The following is an 18,402-nucleotide window of genomic DNA, read 5'->3' on the forward strand; positions in this document are numbered from 1 at the left end:
CAAGACATCGGGGGAGGAACAAGGAAGGCATGCATTGTGCCTGAACATTTATCAATCTAGAAACATCCTGTCCTACCCCAGCCATTTTATTCTTCATCACCTCTAAATCTATAGAGTTCAGAACCCCTACACCTGTACCAATTCCCCCTAATAGGGTATCATACCATTTTCGTTTTCCTCTGGTGCAGGGTTTCATTGCCTGAAGAGAAATATTATAATGCACAATGGTTTTCTGGCTCTTTGTGGATGATAAGGGGTGTCAAATGCCTGGGAGTTACCCAGGGCAGACATGAAGTGTTGCATTATTTCACCTGTGAAATGTGTACCTCTATCTGACTCGATTACCTCTGGTACCCCGTATCTGCAGATTACCTTATTCATGAGCTTCTTTTCGGTTACCTGCTCATTTACTTTTGTAACAGGGTACGCCTCCAACCTGAAAAACATCAACAACAACAAGCACATATTCATACTTCCCAACACGTGGGAGCTGAATGTCGTCAATTTGCAATCCCTGAAATGGGTAGAGTGGTCCTGGCAAGTGCCTTTGTGGTCAATTTACTTCTACCCTGTTGCTTACGGCATAGCTCATGCAAAACTGGACAAATGATGTAGCAGCTACAAAGAACCCAGGGGGCAACCCTTTCTCTCTCAAGCGTAGGTAACATAGCTGCCTTCGATAGGTGAGTCTTTCCATGGATCAGCTGGGCCATCATGGGGTACAGGGATCGTGGTAGGCAAGTTACTGACTGTTTGCCATACGCCACCCTGTTCTACTGCTCCCATATTAGTCCATTTATCTTTTTCAATGTTCAAATTTTTATCAAAGTCCAAATCATAGTCTCTGACTTGTGCGGTCAGTATCTTCTTTTCTTCTTTCTTCCACGGCTTGAGGGCCGCAGTCTGCGCTGAAGTCTGCTAGGGCGTTGCCTTTTGCTTCTGCACTGTTGGCTTTAGTATGAGCTTTCACCTTCAGGATTGCTACTTTGTCTGGTAGGAGTAGGGCTTTCATAAGGTTCTGTACTGCTACACCATTCTCAATGGGTTGTCCTACAGAAGTTTAAAAATGTCTGGCCTTCCATATTGGGCCGTGACCATGATCTATGCCGAATACATACCAGGAGTCAGTGTAAATGGTTACCTTCTGTCACTCTACACGCCTCAGTGAGGGCCTTCAGTTCCGCTTCTTGTGCTGAGACATGCGGAGGCATTCTGCTTTTAGAGATCTTGTTGTGTGAACACTGCATATCTGGTGCGGAGTTGTCAATCACCCTGGTACCATCTATAAAATACAACTCAAAATATGTATTAACAAGGGGTTTCAATAAATCTTTAAAACATAAACTTTCTTGTTGCATCAATGCTAGACAATCATGCTGATATTCTATTCCAAATAGATAACGTTCTTATTTGCAAAAATTTTTAAAAATAGCTGATCTGTAATACATAGATCACCTATGCATCCCCCTCCCCCATTTGATCACCTATGCCTCCCCCTCCGCCATTTGATCACCTATGCCTCCCCCTCCCCCATTTGAAACAGGATACTCGATTGGAAGAAGAATAGCCGGGTTCACCATTGAAAAGAAATATTAAGGGGGGGGGGGGGCATGAGCAAAGCACATTGCAACCTTATTTGACGAGCTAGAGACAGGTGTTTAGGTTGTACTTGAGTGAGTATACTCTGGATGTCATGAGGGGTGAGAACCACTAGGGGGTAGTCCAGGACCAACTCAGAAGACTTGTCAACCATTACTTGTACTGCTGCCACCGCACAGACACAGGAGGGGGCTCCTCGGGCTACCGGATCCAATCTCATGGAGTAATACCCAAGTGACCGTGGACGTCCTCCATGTTTTTGCGTCAATACTGCTGTCGCATGAAAGGCCAGGGACGGCAGTATGAGACAAGTCCCAAAAAGGTGCGAAGCTTTGGCAGCAGAAGAAGATACAGAAATGGCTTGAACTGCAGCCCTGCGTCGTTCTGTGAGATGTCTGCCTTCTTGAGCTAGACAACAACCTTTTGTTTACAAAGCTGTAATTTTTTTCTTTTTAAGCCTTGCAGCCATTTTCGGCTAAAAAAAAAAAAAATTTTTAGAAGAGAAATGGATGCAGATTGACATGTTTTCAGATCCTCAGCACAAAGCTGGAAAGTCATTAACATATTGCAACAGCACAGTCCCCTCAGGCGGAGTCCAAGCCTGCAGGACAGTTACATAAATGCCCTTTTTTCTGAAAAAGGGCCGGAGATTCAGACTGTCTCCACTCTGGCTTATTATCTATGACCTTAGGGATTCCAATAGACCTTCTACAAAGGCCATACTAAGTACATGTTTACCCATCTCATCTATGCCCCTATATCCCAGATCTGACAAACGTTGTTGAAGGGGGGCATAGAATTGTTTTACACTTTCTTCCTTCTCTTTGTGTGATATTAGAAAGAGACAAGGAGGATTCTCTCAATTTTTTTTTTTTCTTTTTTTTCCCCAATGTTTCAGACAAATTAAAAATATTTTACCACTTCTCAATTCTCTATGCTTAATTTAATCCTAATCTGTGCCACAATAGTTTTTCACATAATTTTAGATTATCGTTCCCACTGCCTTCCCTGTTTTACATCTGCTCCTGCATCTCCTCCTTGTCCTCCTTCTCATGCTTCCACTCACTAGCCTAGGATCTAGTGAGCATAGGCATAACCGGTTTGTGCCGAGGAGCTCCGCAAGCAGGGCAGCTCTCTCTCCAATCCTGGTTCTGTTGTCGACAATGCCAGCAGGTCCATCCCTCCAGTCCAATGTTTGACCTTGGAGTGGATGACTTGGCATAGGGTGGGGGAGGAGACGGTTGGAATTGAGATGAAGGGGGTGGAGGTGAAAGAGGGAACTGACCCGACAATGGGAGAACATTATATACCTGTGCTTTGCTATTGAACAGTATATATATATATACTTCATATAATACAACATACGGGCCTTTTTCCTGTGCAGCCAAATATAACCAATTCTCAATTCACATTTCTTTGCAAAGACAAGTAGGTCTTCTAAAGCCCAGTACTCCACCCTTTGAAATGTATCTTATCTTCTATAGAACACAGAAACTTCTCCAGACAAATAGCTGTATAACTGGTTCCACTGCCTGTAAGCATCTTCTATTGTGCAAATAACCTGGGCTGACTATTCAAAATGAACTTAAGAGTGTAATATACCTGCCCCACCTTACAAAAACTGCAAATTCACACTCCCTAAGGGGTTTTTTATTCATTCCTATACGGACTGATAATATGTGAAGTAGAAATTGGGATTGTATTTACTGTACACCAGACTTCCAATAATGAGCGAATTATGTATAGATAAGAAAAACTCTTAGTACCGCGGTTTTTACACAATTCGCTCAGAACAGGCTACCCAATGACAAACACAATACAACTTATGCCCATTTCTACCCACATACTGATATTCACCACACTGCGACCACTCAGCGGCCAATATATTATAGGGGGCTTTATTCCACCCTGGCATTATTAACAATTCATCGGACACTTCTTTGTTCTTAGCTACCGACATTTTCGTACTATTGCGGATTTTCTTAAACAGCGACATTTTCACACTAAGCCCGATTATCACAAGAAATTCTTCAACTATCAGTTTATCAAAATTTTCCTTTAAAACAAACTAGTGTATTACTCTCTGCGTAATCCTGTTCACAGCGCCATTTATGTATTGCTGCAAGGAGCAAGACTTAGTTCAAATTACGCTTTAAAGAGAGTTAGACACTATAAAAGGTTCATACTGTAGTTGATTGGGACCCTAATAAGTGGGATGTGGACCAATATTCATTTGCCAATTTCTTTAGCTATCTTTCACACCTTATCCTCTTTACCAGCAGTATGGACAATGGCTGGCGGTTTATGTACACCAAGAGGCTTATTATTTTTATTCTTTCACACACATAAAACAATTGTTTGTTTCACTATTTTCTGTGCAGTCTTCCGCACCTTATCCTCTTTACCAGCAGTATGGCCAATGGCTGGCGGTTTATGTACACCAAGAGGCTTATTATTATTATTATTATTATTTTCTTTATACACTCTTCAAATAAAATACTGTTGTTCATTGAAAATGAATTACACTTTAAATAGAACTTTTGTTATTAATTTGACTAAAGTACTTATCAGGTGTTTCAAGTACACAATTATCTCATATTAATATCTAAATTCAATAATATTCAAATTAACACAACTCAATATTTTTGAATTCCACATATTCCACGAATCTGTATATACATATATACACTGTGGTAATCCTGGGCTATTATCTCACACAACTAGTCTCAGGAATAAAATTAGATGCCCCTCCTTTGGTCACTCCATTTGTTCAAGTGAGAGACTTAACATGGAGTCTAAGAGTGACCTTCACTCTATACATTACCACAATATACATATATACACCAACATCCACTTAAAATGGAGACACACTTCTCACCTAGGCTGGACTGTGTGGAGGGTGGAGCAAGACCTGTTCCTATTGTTCTTCCCTCCCATCTCCTTACATCACCTAGCTCCACCCCCTGTGGTCTGGCTCAGCATTTGGTCATTTTTGCTTCATTTCGTTTCTGGTTACCGGACAGTATACACCATATAACACAGTCTAACTCTCATACAGGTCCTTCTATTTATACACACACATAAAGACATAAACATTTGCATGTCAGTTACTACTTTTTTAAGTGTCAGTACTTCCTCACTTGTCTAAAAGTGTCGGTACTTCCCAACCCTGCTTATTTCCCCCCGTCTCAACTACTTCTCTTATACCTATAAGAGGCTCCCATCAGGGATTTTATCCCCTGAAAATTTTAGGCTTCCCTGGTACAATTTATACCATGCCTTCCCGAGATCGGCAAGAGGGTTTAATATTCTGTACTTCCTCACCCTGCATATTTTACCTCGTCTCTACTACTTCTCTTATGTTTATAAGAGGATCCCATCAGGGGTTTTATCCCCTGAATACTTTTAGGCTTCCCTGGTATAACTTATACCATGCCTTCCAGAGATTGGCAATAGGGTATCATATTCTGTACACTGACCATGCAAAGTAACAAATAAAGACAATAACAGTTAAACACCCGCACAGCATATTCAGCCCACCATATGGATTCTTAAAAGCTTGAAGATTTATAAGAGGCATGCACTTCTTACCCCTCGGACAGGAAAGGAGCAGCCAGGAAGCACGGATAGATTGTGGCAAGATAAAACCTTACCTTACTGCGCAGTTTTTGTCAATCCGTGGTTCCGAGTGGCTCCTTATCCCATCTGGGTCCGGGGGGGGTTCGAGGTGTAGGTGGTCCTCTTGTTCCATCAAGCCCGGCGTTCGGGCGCCAATTTCTGTTAGGGAATTCAATGTTCCGTCAATATGCTGTGAGGCTCCAAATCAGGGGTGGTTATGGCGGCCGCCGTGAGAAAGCTATGAAACACAGAGATCAGGCCTGTGTCTAGAAGCAATCTGAGTTTATTGTGTACATTGCCTTATTCTTATACAGAAAATAGTAGGCGTATCAGTAGGCTAGTGTTACAGAGGTTGACCTGTTTTACTGGTAAATAATTTTGTCTTCTCTATAAACAATGCTTTATTTGTTTGTATGTAGACATCGTGTCTGGTATCCTGATTATCATCACACTCTACATTTTAATCACATGCCCTACCTAGACAGCAGTCAAAAACAAAGCATTCCATACAACCTTTTGATCAGTGTAACGAGATAAACAAGCTCTTGGAGACATGATGGACATTTAAGATTACACCTCTACTTAATGTAATTAAGTACTAACCTAAATGTACAAGCATTTAGCAGAGCTTTTCATAGGACACAGAATAGAGTGTACAATTTAGGCCTACAGCCTCCGGAAACGTATATCAAAGATACATACATATATAAATTAATATGTTCATAACCCTCACAATAACATTTATGGCTCATTCACACAGACGTATGTAATTTCCGTCCACTAAAATACACAGCATATTCACTGTGTATGTCTGCATTGCATTCATTTTTGCTGCATTTGTTTTTTTGCATCTCCGTGTCATGCATTTTTTGGTGTGCACAAAAAAAATGCAAAAAGTCCTACGTGCTGTCAATTTTTTTCACAACCCACAGAAATTTGAATCTACCAATTTAATTCCGTTGTTCCATGTGCTGTCCGTATACAGTCAGTAAGAAATACAGAGAGAAGATACGCTTATGTCAATGGGCCGTTAATATGTAAAAAGAAACTAATGGTGGGATATAGGACATAAATGCTTAGGTTGGCAGCTTGACATCTTAGGCCTTAGTCACACGGGCGTTTTTTCACGCAATTTGCGCATCGCATGACGGATGCGCATGCGCAAATCGCGTGACCGGCGCTGAAAAATCGCCCGAAAATCTGCTCCTAACCGCGTTTCATTAGAAACGGGCCGGAGCTGTCCAGCGCATTGCATTCAATGGAGCCGGCAATACAGCCGGCTCCATTGAATGCAAGCGCTGCGGGCGAGTGTGGGATGAATTGTCGGGAAGGGGTTAAATATATAACCCCTTCCCTGCAATGCATCCTGAAAAGTGAAAAAATAAAAAAAATGTATGTACTTACCTGCTCCTGGCAGCCGGAGATCCCCGCGGCCGTCCTGCAGTGGGTGTGACTCAGGCTTGCCCCTGATTGGCTCAGCGCTGAGCCAATCAGAGGCAAGTCTCAGTCACACCCATTCATGAATTCATGAATGGGTGTGACTGAGATCAGCCTCTGATTGGCTCAGGCTGAGCCAATCAGGGGCAAGCCTGAGTCACACCCCCTTCACACCCACTGCAGGACGGCCGCGGGCATCTCCGGCTGCCAGGAGCAGGTAAGTACATACATTTTTTTTATTTTTTCACTTTTCAGGATGCATTGCAGGGAAGGGGTTATATATTTAACCCCTTCCCGACAATTAACCCCGAGCACGCCGGCAGCCCATTGCTTTCAATGGAGCGGCTGTATTGCCGCTCCATTGAATTCAATGGGCAAACATCGTTCTTGTCTTCTATATGTTCTCAATGGGGTCGGCGCTGCTGCCGCCGGCCCCATTGAGCGCATATAGAGAAGAGAACAGGAATCGCAGATCGCAGATAGGTGCGATCTGCGATTTCTGTTCTCTAATTTATCGGACGAGCGCATAAAAAGCGCTCATGTGTCCGATACCATTGCAAAGCAATGGTTTTAAAAAATCGCTGGACGCATGCGCATGCGCAAATCGCGGCAATAAACGCCCGTGTGACTGAGCCCTCACTGTGTGAGCATATAATCAGGGAATGATGCTGGTGTCACTGATGTGCAGAATCTAAGGCCAGTTTCACACAGGTGATAAAATCTGATAAAATCGTGTGATGCGAGTGTGAATAAAAGAGCAGAATTATGAAACCAATGATTTTCAATGTTTTCCTTCACATTAGCTGATGTGATGTTGCAAGAAAAAAAATATCTCTGCATGCTCTATCTTTCTGCGATATTTTTACCTCCCATGTTTCTCCATGGAGCCTCCTTTTTTCGCATCGCAACGCACAAACTTGCAATTTTTGTGCACTGTGTTTTTAACATAAAAAAATGGTGTGATTATATCGGGGGTGGCAGTGATGCGATGCAAGATTATTCTTAAGAAAAATCATGGGAACAAAGACGCGATTTTGCCGCTATTTTCTCATGGCAAAATCGCGATTGCCCATGTGGAGCTAGCCTAAGGCCTCCTGCACACGGGCGGGTTGGACCCCGCTTGCGGGGATTCCCACAGCGGAGTTCGACCTGGTGTCCGGACGGTCACCCTAGCTTACCTGTCCAGCGGCTTCTGCACACGCTGTGGATGTGCCAGCGGGTGCTCCGTCACATATGTGCAGTAGTCGCCGGCGCTAGGGGGTGACGCGTATCCTGCAATACTTCCGCTCACTGCGGAGGTGCCGCGGGACGGACCGTTTCCATTGACTTTAATGGAAGGCGGCCGTGCATAACCCGCACAAAATCGCAGCATGCTGCAATTTTATTCTCTGTGATCGGAAAATCTCAAATCGATTTCCGCTCGTGGAGATGAAATGGTGTTTTGCCATTGAATACTGTGGGTTATATTTCCTGCGGACGCCCGCCGTAGAACCCGAAATGCAAATACGCCCTTGTGCAGGAGGCCTAAGTGTGAGATGCAGTGAATAATGGGGTTGTGTTTGCTTGTGTTTGTATTTTGACAAAACACTTGTGGTACAGACATGACATAAAATAATGATAGCATACTATGCGAAACACATTATGACATAGTTATTAAATACCTTTTCCCATGATACAATGAATGCTAGCCTGGAGCTGTCCCTACATGACTAGTGATCACATGATATAAATGGACATGTTTAGTATGTAATGGTTGCATTAATCCATCCCGGGTATGTGTGCTGTGTGTTGGATTGGTCTTGTACACAGGATTTCCTGAGCTCCTGGAGCCTGTGACGTAGCACACCTCCCTTTATCTCCCTTTTCTCCCCCTCCCCCAGCTCTCTCTCTCCCACTCTCTCCTATCAGCTGCAGGAGCAGGTTAGTCCTGTCTTTTTATTGCTCATCTTCCCCCTAGTATCTTCTGTTTTGCTAGGAAGCCATGATTTCTATTCTATTTCCCCCTTCCTTTCCTAGGTGTGTGTCCTTCTGCTTTCCTCCGCTTTTCCTTTCCATCTCCGTTCCTTCCTCCTCCTTTTCCTCCTATATCTGCATTTGTCTTTCTCTTTGTATTTCTCCATTTCTCCACCTTGCGCCTGCTCATATATCCTCTGCATTCAGACTGCTCGATGTCATTGCCAGGTTTTAACTACCCCTTAGCCCTGGGATGTGACTGCTGGTTCGGTGTATATGTGTATGTGTTCTCTTATTATTCAGCTCAGCATCTTCCATTTTATCAGACTACTTTCATGCCTCACTTGTCATTTGCTCCAGTGCTTGTTCCCTACATGATTAGCCCTTCTGTTATAATTGCTTAATCCCAGCATTTCAGATTTCCTTTTTCCATCCTGGTATCCTTCTTATCTACCATATCTCTTCCTCCCCCTCTGTCATTCTTCCTTTGACTCACAAACCATATCCCTGTGTATAATAGCTATGTACTGTATGTTCCTGTGTATCCGTGCCAGCAGATTGTCTGCTTTTTAAGGTATAATGCATCTGTTCCATGATGTGTTATTGTTTTTGTCCTTCAGTCATACTAGAGCTTTTGGCTTTAACATCAGTTTTTCTCTTTAATTCTGAAATGCCATTTTTGATCAGTCATTCATACCTGAAAGCAGTCCGTATATTTTGTGTGCTCCTCCTGCTCTACTCCACATCATACTCTGGATTAGAAACTGACCTTGGGTGTGAATTACCTAAATGAAACTTTATCCATCACATTCTCATATAACCTTCCTCTCTATCTGCATTGTCTCTAATGCTCAGAGAGAAGTATTTCTACTGTCAGAGGAGGCCTAAATTACTATTCAGCAGGATACAGATCTTATGAATAGGCAAGTGGAATGCTAGGCTTAGAATTATTTGTAGTCATGTTATATAGTCCCATTTCTACATAATATCAGGAATCTACCATTAGACTAGTATCTGAAAATATATGAAAATGACTTAAGAATGCCATGGATTGACAAAGCTCATGGATGGAGTCTATAACAGCCAGTTGAAACACTTCCAAAGCCAATTTGACTTTTTTCAGTGGCTGCAGTAACTGCATTGACTACCCGGCTCCAGATTTGTCTAGCCCTGATATAATGTATATATCTATGTGTGAGTTATGCATGTTTTTTATGGTATTCAACTGTCTCTTGTTTTACTAAAACTTGACTGTCTCGATAATCTCTTTCAAACATTGGACACAACAAGCAAAGACACCTTTGAGTACAACGTTGATTTCCTTGTAGCCATTTCATATTAAATCATAGCTTTACAAGAATAAGCACTGTTATAAGTGAATGTATGTGAGCAGGGAACAACGTGACAAGTAGTGTTACTATTCTAAGTATTTTGTGCAGGATCTCGGTTATGAAAATCAACTACATTTTTAATACAGTAAAAATTAAACCGTTAAACTGATACGTATAGCTGGAAGTGTACTAAAAGAACACCTTTTTTGCATGTGGCAGGCCCATTGTAGGCTATGGACATGTTCAGTGTATCAGGAACATGCAGTAGCCTTAGGGCCCATTCAGACGGCAGATGAGCGGAGTGGCGCTTGCATGTGTGACTTCTGCTGCATTATATGGGTACTGTCCGGACTTCTGTTCTCTGGATCGTGGGAGTCCCAGCAGGCACACCGGTCATAAAATTATCCACTATCCTTTGGATAAGATATGACTTTAGATCTTGGTACAAGCCCTTTCATACTGCTCAATTTGAACTGTGTAACAAGCGCTGATCAACGAGATTGATGCTTGTGTGTCTGGCCATCACAGAGGCAATTCAGAATGTATGAGGGACGAACAATCATTCATACTGTTTCATCGATGTTGGCAGCACATCCCCATTTACATGGGGTGATGTGCTGCCAACAATGATGATTTGTGATCCTCATGATATCTGAGATCACCTGATGAATAAGTGTTTGCTCGTTTGTCATGTTACCTGCGCCACCTTTACACACTGATGAGCAGGAAGATAAAAAAATAAATAAATGTTATTATGAATGTTCTTTCACACTCATTGGGCTGTGTAAAAGGCACTTTGCTTTGAAATCTTCAGGACTTCTGTCTTTACTCCATTGTTATGGCCTGATTGTTACATCAAACTTAAACATGCCACTGTTCACTATTCTTTTTATAGTTTTTAAACTGTGCTTTTTCAAGGTTATTCTGTAAGTCTGTTTACATGTAGTGATAATTGTTAGGACCTGATTAATAACAGCAGTCATTACTGAGTGGTCTAAATGCACGGATTCAAAGCATTGAAAAATGGTGTCATACCTATAATGATTGTACTCTTCGACTCATTGACCAGTTTGTTACTGATTTAAAAAGGACTGCATGTAAACATGCCTTCAGTTAGAACATGCAATTGATGTGGTCAGATGTGAAAGTTCACACTCAGAAAAAAGTGAAAGTGTAGTTGGGTTTAAAACAAAGCAACCGTTTTCTTCCTAATCCTGCAAATTTGGCACCAAACAGATGCATTACTCAATGGTATCATTCATCCAATGTTCACTGTAGTATAGTTGCAGGATTGCACCGTAATAGTACGTTTACACGTAGTGGAAATACTGCGCATTTTCTGCAGCAGAAAAATCTGCAGTATTTCCGTGTTAAAATGCGCACCATTGGTGCGTATTTGCAGCAAACTAAACCCCTTATATTGAAAGGGTAAAATCAGCTGTGGATCCACAACAAAACCTACGTCAAATTTTGCACCAAGGGTGCAGATTTTGATGCAAAAAATCTGTAGCATTTCTGCTTCATGTGAACTCCTAAACCCTAAAGGAGTTTTCTATGGGTGTTATAGATGAGGGTCCCGACTCAGGTTCACTGCATCCAAGAATTGCATAGTTCATTTGAATGGTAGCTATGTAGAGTTGTCAACTACCCTATTCTCTTAAGCACAAATGTCAGAAACTAATGGAACCCTGCTAAATGGGGATGAAGACCTTATTAGTCTCCGTTTAAGTAATAGAATTCTATAGTTCTGTGCAGGCTTCTGTCTGGATGCCATTCAGAGCAATCCAGATGGAACCTATGGACGCAGGCTTGAACATACTGTGAACGACCCCTTAGAGGCGTACTTTGATCTCCATAAAATATGTTACCCTGTATTAGGCTAGTTACACACGTAACTGTATTGGGCTGAGAAACCCGGCCAATATCTTGCTCTTTCTTTTCAAAAACGCCTACATAAAAGTTGTGGTCCTCCGATGAGGCTTTCAGCCAACTTGGAGGATCGGCAAATGTTTCCCATTGTTTCCAATGGGAAACTTTGCATCGCACACCGTGTAATGTGTTTTCCTGTCCTATTGAAAACAAAGGGCAATGTGTTCTCAGGGAATGCCCAAAGACAGGTCGATGCAGAAAAAATCTCTCATGTATATGACCCCATTCAAAAGATTGAGGTTTATATGCGAGTGAGATTTGTGTATCTCGCAATGCAAAATCTCGAATGATTTTCATGGCCATGTGAAAGCGGCTTTAAACTTTCAGTACCTTTATATTATACGATCAAAGTTTTGTTCATGAGCTGAGATCTTGAGAAGTATGGGCTGTATAGTTTTACTGTGGCATTGTAAGCATACATAACCATGCAGCTGCTTTTCTGGACAGGCAGTATATATACAGACTTTTCACAATTGGCGCATAGAAGCTGTGGTATGGATATGTATTTGCAAAGAAGTACAAAGCACATCCTTATAGCTACAATCCCCAAGATTTCACCTCAGGATTAAATGTACAACATTTGTATATGAGAAAAAAGCACTTTTAATGCTGGGCACATACACCTCTGGAGCTGCGGTAAGGTATTGGGTGTAGTAAAATTACAGGTTTGTCGTAGTTGTTTCAAGTCAAAGAAAATAAATCAGAATTCTGTTTTATTAATGTTATCTTATTCTTCTGCTCAGGCACGTTCAACCTCTTCCCATCTGTTCAGTAAAATGAGGAATGTGGAAAAAAGAGACAGTTAACAGCAGTCTGCTGGCAAGATCAAAGCAAGCTGGGGCAATCCTGGGTCGGTGAAGGGGTGTAATCAGCATTTCAGCTCATCATCCTGTCAGACAGTAAAAAGAGCCTCCGGGCTCTCCTTCAGTAGTCCTAAAAGTATTTTGCATTCCACATTTCCACAGTTTTTTTTTTACTTCATTTTGTTACAATATTTGCAACTTCATTTCAGTGAAAAAACATCAGTTTTAAGTTTTTGTGCCTACAAGAGAGGATATACAGGATGAATGAGGAATGTGGTCTTCTGGGACGGGACCTTTCCAAGGTGACAGATGAAGAAATGCTATCTCATAGCAAAGAGGAACTTGTGCGGAAACTGAGAGAAGAGGAAGCAGAGAAAATGGCAGCCCTTATTCAAAGAGGTCGTCTTATTAAGGAGGTCAACCGCCAGCTACAAGGTCATTTAACAGAAATTCGTGAATTAAAACAAGTCAATCATCGCCTTCAGGAAGAGAACAGAGAGTTAAAGGACCTTTGCTGCTTCTTGGATGATGATAGATTGAAAAGCAAGAAGCTGGCTAGTGAATGGCAGCTTTTTGGTTACCATGCAGCCAAAGTCTTACGGGAAGACTTGGGTGGGTATCTGAAAAAGCTTTCTGAGCTTGAGAGACGCCAGGATGAGCTTGTGCGGGAAAACTCATGCCTTTCTGAAGTTTTTCTGGCTTTAGAGGAAGATGGGGCATCCATAAGGCATCATGCCAGTCCTGTGGCTTCATCAGAGCTAAGCCTTTTACCTTGTGGACCACGAGACTTGGGAGATGGGAGCTCCAGTACAGGGAGTGTAGGGAGTCCAGATCAACTCCATGTTGTTTGTTCACCCGATGACTGAAAATGGGTGTCCAGCTCAAACTTGTGAATGTATATGGCTATGAATGACAAGACTGCTGGCCTTTAAAATGGAACTCTAGGGTCAGCTAAGCTACTAAAAGGGGAATTTGGGGTAAATAGCCTGGCCTTTTTTTCCTATATACTATACTTTCTGTATATATTGTAAACACATAAACTCTGAAGCCATTTCTTCTCTGTAAATATGAGAAATAAGACAGCACACTAATCTTTGTGTACAGATTTAGCAAACGTTAACTTGACATGTAATATGTTATAGTAACTCTGTCAGGGCTTTTTAGCAATATAGACCCTATAGACTGTAGAATGTGGGACAGCATAATGAATAAAACGGTATGTTTATTACCTCACTCTTACGCTGACATCTGGCGATATAGCCTTCTATGCACCTCCTATACTATATGCTAATCAATGGTGGACCATACGTTGGGCAGTTTTCCTTGCGCTGTAGTCCAGGCACTCTCCCTTCTTCTTCCTCCTAAAAAACTCCCTCTTTATTGCTGACTGATGTCTCCAGCAATGGTCACTGGAGACCTAATGCTTCCATCTTCGGCGCGCCTGATTCACACTGGGGATAGTGGCATCCTTCCGGATGAGCGGAAGTCACAGCGCATGTGTCTGCTTCCTCAGTGCAGCTCAGGCACCATATAGATAGAAAGAATGACGTCTCCAACATCATTGCTAGGGGAAATAATAGGCAATGAAGATGTAAAAAGTAGATAAAGGGGGCTTTGTTAGGAGGAAAATGGAGAGAGAGAGCCTGAAGCACAGCAAGAGTTGAACCACCCATTGGACAGTCCACCATTAATTGGCACACAGTACAGTTGACGCTTAGAAGGCTATGTTTCCAGATGAGAAGGAGGATACAGTTTTATTCATTATTCTGTCCCACATATTACAGGCTATAGGGTTAATATCCTAAAAAAGACCTGACACTCTTCCTTTAAATGCACAGTTGCAGCAAACTTGAACTTGACTTTTCAATGGCTTCTATTGCGCGAAGTGCCAGTTTATAGTTTACTGCAGCCATGTGTTTAATGCATTAAGTATCAAAAATAACACTTTCTACAACTGCACATACTCGTAGATGCACTGGAACTTTCTAGATGGCTTTTAGCCACTAGTTTCTGTATACGTATGTACAGACCAGCGACAACATGGTTTCTGTTCCCGTCATCAACCTCTTTATATATACAGATATGAGAGGGTTCATTCATTCCCAAATCCCTGTATAGAAACATCACTTTCCATTTACTGATCACTATATATAAAGACTAGAATGGGCCTCTTGCTTGAATGGACAGACATCATGGCCCATCAGTAAATATAACCGCAGCTCTCTGCTGCCCTGTATACAGTTTATGCACGTGGGACAGAGCTCGGCGTCTGCTCCCAGTCACAGTTCTCTGTATATACAGATGAGATGCAGCAAATGCTCTCCTCTCCGTCACTGATCAATAGGTATATGTAATACAGGAGAGAGGGGTAGTGCACAGCCACTTTTCTCTGTCAGATGGCTAAATGAGATTTCCACTGTTGTTTTATTGTCACAATGGTATCCTGATACATTTCAAAAATGTATGTAAATAGTATCTCTTATTATTGCCATTATTGCTAAATAGTTCTCATATAAAATACAAGCTCTATTTAGTTTCTGCAGTTCATCAGTTTAGGAGTCCAGACAATCCCATGTACTATATTAACCTGATTGAAATAGCAGGTATTTCTCTATTAGTTCAGTCATTCTACATCCGCTCCGGGTTGAACTTTCTCTGGCAATCAGGAAAATACAATATATTAACCAAAGAATAAAATGATGTTGGAGATCTCATTTTAGAGTTTTTCTACATATACAGCTAAGAGACAGGGTATCTCCTCTCCCATCCATTCAAGAGTAATGTTAGGAGTGGTCGGTGACATAGTTCGTGTATAGTCTGCCATGGTCATAAATAAATACATTTCCTGATCCATGTTGGATATTCACCTTGGGAAATTTATAGCATGACAAGAAGGCTGATGACTGCGTGGGCTTTGGATTAATGCAGTTATAGAAATGAGGTCTACTCTCACCTGCCGCAGTTCATGTGAGCTGAAAATGCATCATTTCACATATCAAATGTTGCCAAATAAATGAACGTTCTTGGATAGTGTTGGAATTAATAGTTTTATATTGAAGTACGTTCTCCGCCTATATTTATTATTTAGAAAAACTGATTAATGTGACTCTCCTCTTTGTCCGCAGTGACAATCCGGCTCTGAGTCATTTGAAGAGGACCTGTCAGTGTTCCTGACATGTCTGTTTTAGTAAATATTTGTATTCCCACATGAAAATGTGGTGTGTCGCTCCTGTTATTCCTCTTGGAAATGTATGAATAAACAATTCCACTTGTCAAAAAAGGTGTGTTTTCACACATTTTGACACTGCTGATTGGACCTACCCACAACCATTTTTATGTTATTTGCACTTTTCCTAAAGGAATAAGAGAAAAATGACATAGTGTCAAAGAAACAATGGTCCAGTATTCCAGTTTTATGGGAAGTATAGACCAAAACAGATGTGTCCGAAGAGCCTTTAAAGGGGTTATCCTGGGCTTAAATATCAATATCAGATCTGTGAGTATTCTGACTCCTGGCACCCTTGTTAATTAGCTGTTTGAAGAGGCCGTGGCCTCCTCTTCTGCCTGTGACATCATGTTTATTCCTCACAAGGCCTTTTTGCATTTAAGTCCCATTCCAATGAATTAGATTGAGCTGCAATGTCAGGCACAGCCACTACACTTTGTACGATGCTCTACCTGGTATGCAATGAAGAGGCTGCAATGCTTACTTGAACTACATGGCCCTTTTAAACAGCTGATTGGTGGGGAGTTTTCTGTCCTTCCTGAGCTCACCTTAGGATTCCTGTATCACAGTTTGACAGGCGCACTGTGCCAGTCCTGATTGACGCTACAGCTCATGAATTTCAGTACACCACAAATAAGTCAAATAAACATGCTGCAAATGAACTAAGCCTTGATTTCCTTACATTTTTAATCCACCCTTATCTGTGATCACAGCATTTATTTCTCTAAATAATTACATATTCATCACAAACTAGCCTCATTTCTGAAAAATCAACAGTTTCAGTGGAATATTGAGATTGTAGTGTACTGTAGTGTATCCTGCAGATTGGTCACCAATATTTGCGGCCTGGATAACCTCTTGTATTGGGCCACAGTCTCTTTCGCTAGGGATATTGTGTTTATAAGTCACAGTCTTTTACATGGTATTATCTGGTGGCACATCCAAGTAATCGGACCATCTTGGACCTTCGAAGCCCAACACAACATTAAGTTGAAGTTGAGCTTTCACCAGTACTCATATCATGTTGTTCCCTATCTGATACTGTTACATTAATCAGATTTTTCTATAGAAGAAAATATAGTTGTCTAATTTATTAATGGAGCAATGGTACTCTTTGTATATATTAAGGGGAACCTGTTAGTAGATTCATGCTGCCCTAGCCACAGCCATCAGGAAAAACTGATGGGCTCCCACGTTATAAAGTACTATGTTTTACTCTGAAACACTGTGTCTTAGTTCTTTGTAATGTGGGAGTCTGTCAGTATTTCTTGCTGGCTGCGGTTAGGACAGCATGAATGTACTGGCAGGTTCCCTTTAATTTTCTATCATAACTAATGTCACTTTGTATATAAAACATACGCTCACATACACGTGTGTGTTTCACTTGTTGCACATGATCAAATAAATATATATTTGGGGATTTAATGTTGTGGTGTTACAGTAAAGTACGCATCATGCAATTATCCATTTGTTACGATTAGAGGAAAGTAGGTTTCATCACCAACACAGAAAGGGGTTCTTTACTGTAAGAGCAGTTAGACTGTGGAACTCTCTACCGGAGGAAGTGGTGATGGCAAAATCCATAGAGGAGTTTAAAAGGGGACTTGATGTCTTTCTGGAGAAGAAGGATATTACAGGATATAAATATTAGGTTAAGTGTCAATCCTGGAATATAGGCAGGTAGGAACTATTAGGGGTTGATCCAGGGAACAGTCTGATTGCCATTAGGGAGTCGGGAAGGAATTTTTTCCCCAAAAGGGCTAATTGACTTCTGGCCTTGGGGTTTTTTGCCTTCCTCTGGATCAACACAGTAGGATAGACAGGCTGGACTAGATGGACAATGTCTTCATTCGGCCTTACATACTATGTTACTATGTTACTATGTTACAGTGTTTTTCTTGCTCCAGATATAACACTTCTCATTTAAGCCAAAAAGCTTTGTCTCATCCGTCCACAAAACATTGTTCCAGTAGCCTTCTGGCTTGTCCGGATGATCTTTAGCAAACTGCAGATGGGTAGCAATGTTATTTTTACAACCCTACCACCAATCCACACCAATGTTGTTCATGTCCTCCTGATGGTAGACTCATTAGGTAAGGCCTTTAGTTGCTCAGAGGTTACCTTGGGTGCCTTACTTATGGCATGATCTTTGTTGGGCGACAACTTCTGGGGATGGTAACCATAGCCTTGAATTTCCTCCATTTGTACACAGTCTGTTTGACTGTGGATTGGTGGAGTCCAAACTCGGTAGAGAAAGTTTTGTAACCTTTTCCAGCCTGATGAACATCAACATCTTTTCTGAGGTACTCAGAAATCTCCTTTGTTCTTGCCATGATACACTTCCACAAATATGTTGTGAAGATCACACTTTGATAAAGTGCTTTTAGACAGAACTATTATAATTCGAACAAGTGAAAGTGAACAATTGTTCGGTCTAAATGCTAGCCAATGACCGAATAATAATTGTTCACTTTTTGTTTGTCATTCATTTTATGCAAGCATTAAT

The 18,402-nt window shown here is 41.5% G+C and overlaps 1 protein-coding gene across 1 annotated transcript; it reads left to right on the forward strand.

Moving 5' to 3' along the window:
• Positions 1-8,540: 8,540 nt before the first annotated feature.
• On the forward strand, positions 8,541-17,316 carry CCDC85B (coiled-coil domain containing 85B). The gene is made up of 2 exons (XM_066582306.1): positions 8,541-8,574; positions 12,611-17,316. Exon 2 carries the CDS (start codon positions 12,931-12,933, stop codon positions 13,534-13,536), a length of 606 nt encoding a protein of 201 aa, XP_066438403.1. The 5' UTR covers positions 8,541-8,574; positions 12,611-12,930; the 3' UTR covers positions 13,537-17,316.
• Positions 17,317-18,402: the final 1,086 nt, after the last annotated feature.

The sequence above is a fragment of the Eleutherodactylus coqui genome, chromosome 11, assembly GCF_035609145.1.
Source record: "Eleutherodactylus coqui strain aEleCoq1 chromosome 11, aEleCoq1.hap1, whole genome shotgun sequence".
NCBI lineage: Eukaryota > Metazoa > Chordata > Amphibia > Anura > Eleutherodactylidae > Eleutherodactylus > Eleutherodactylus coqui.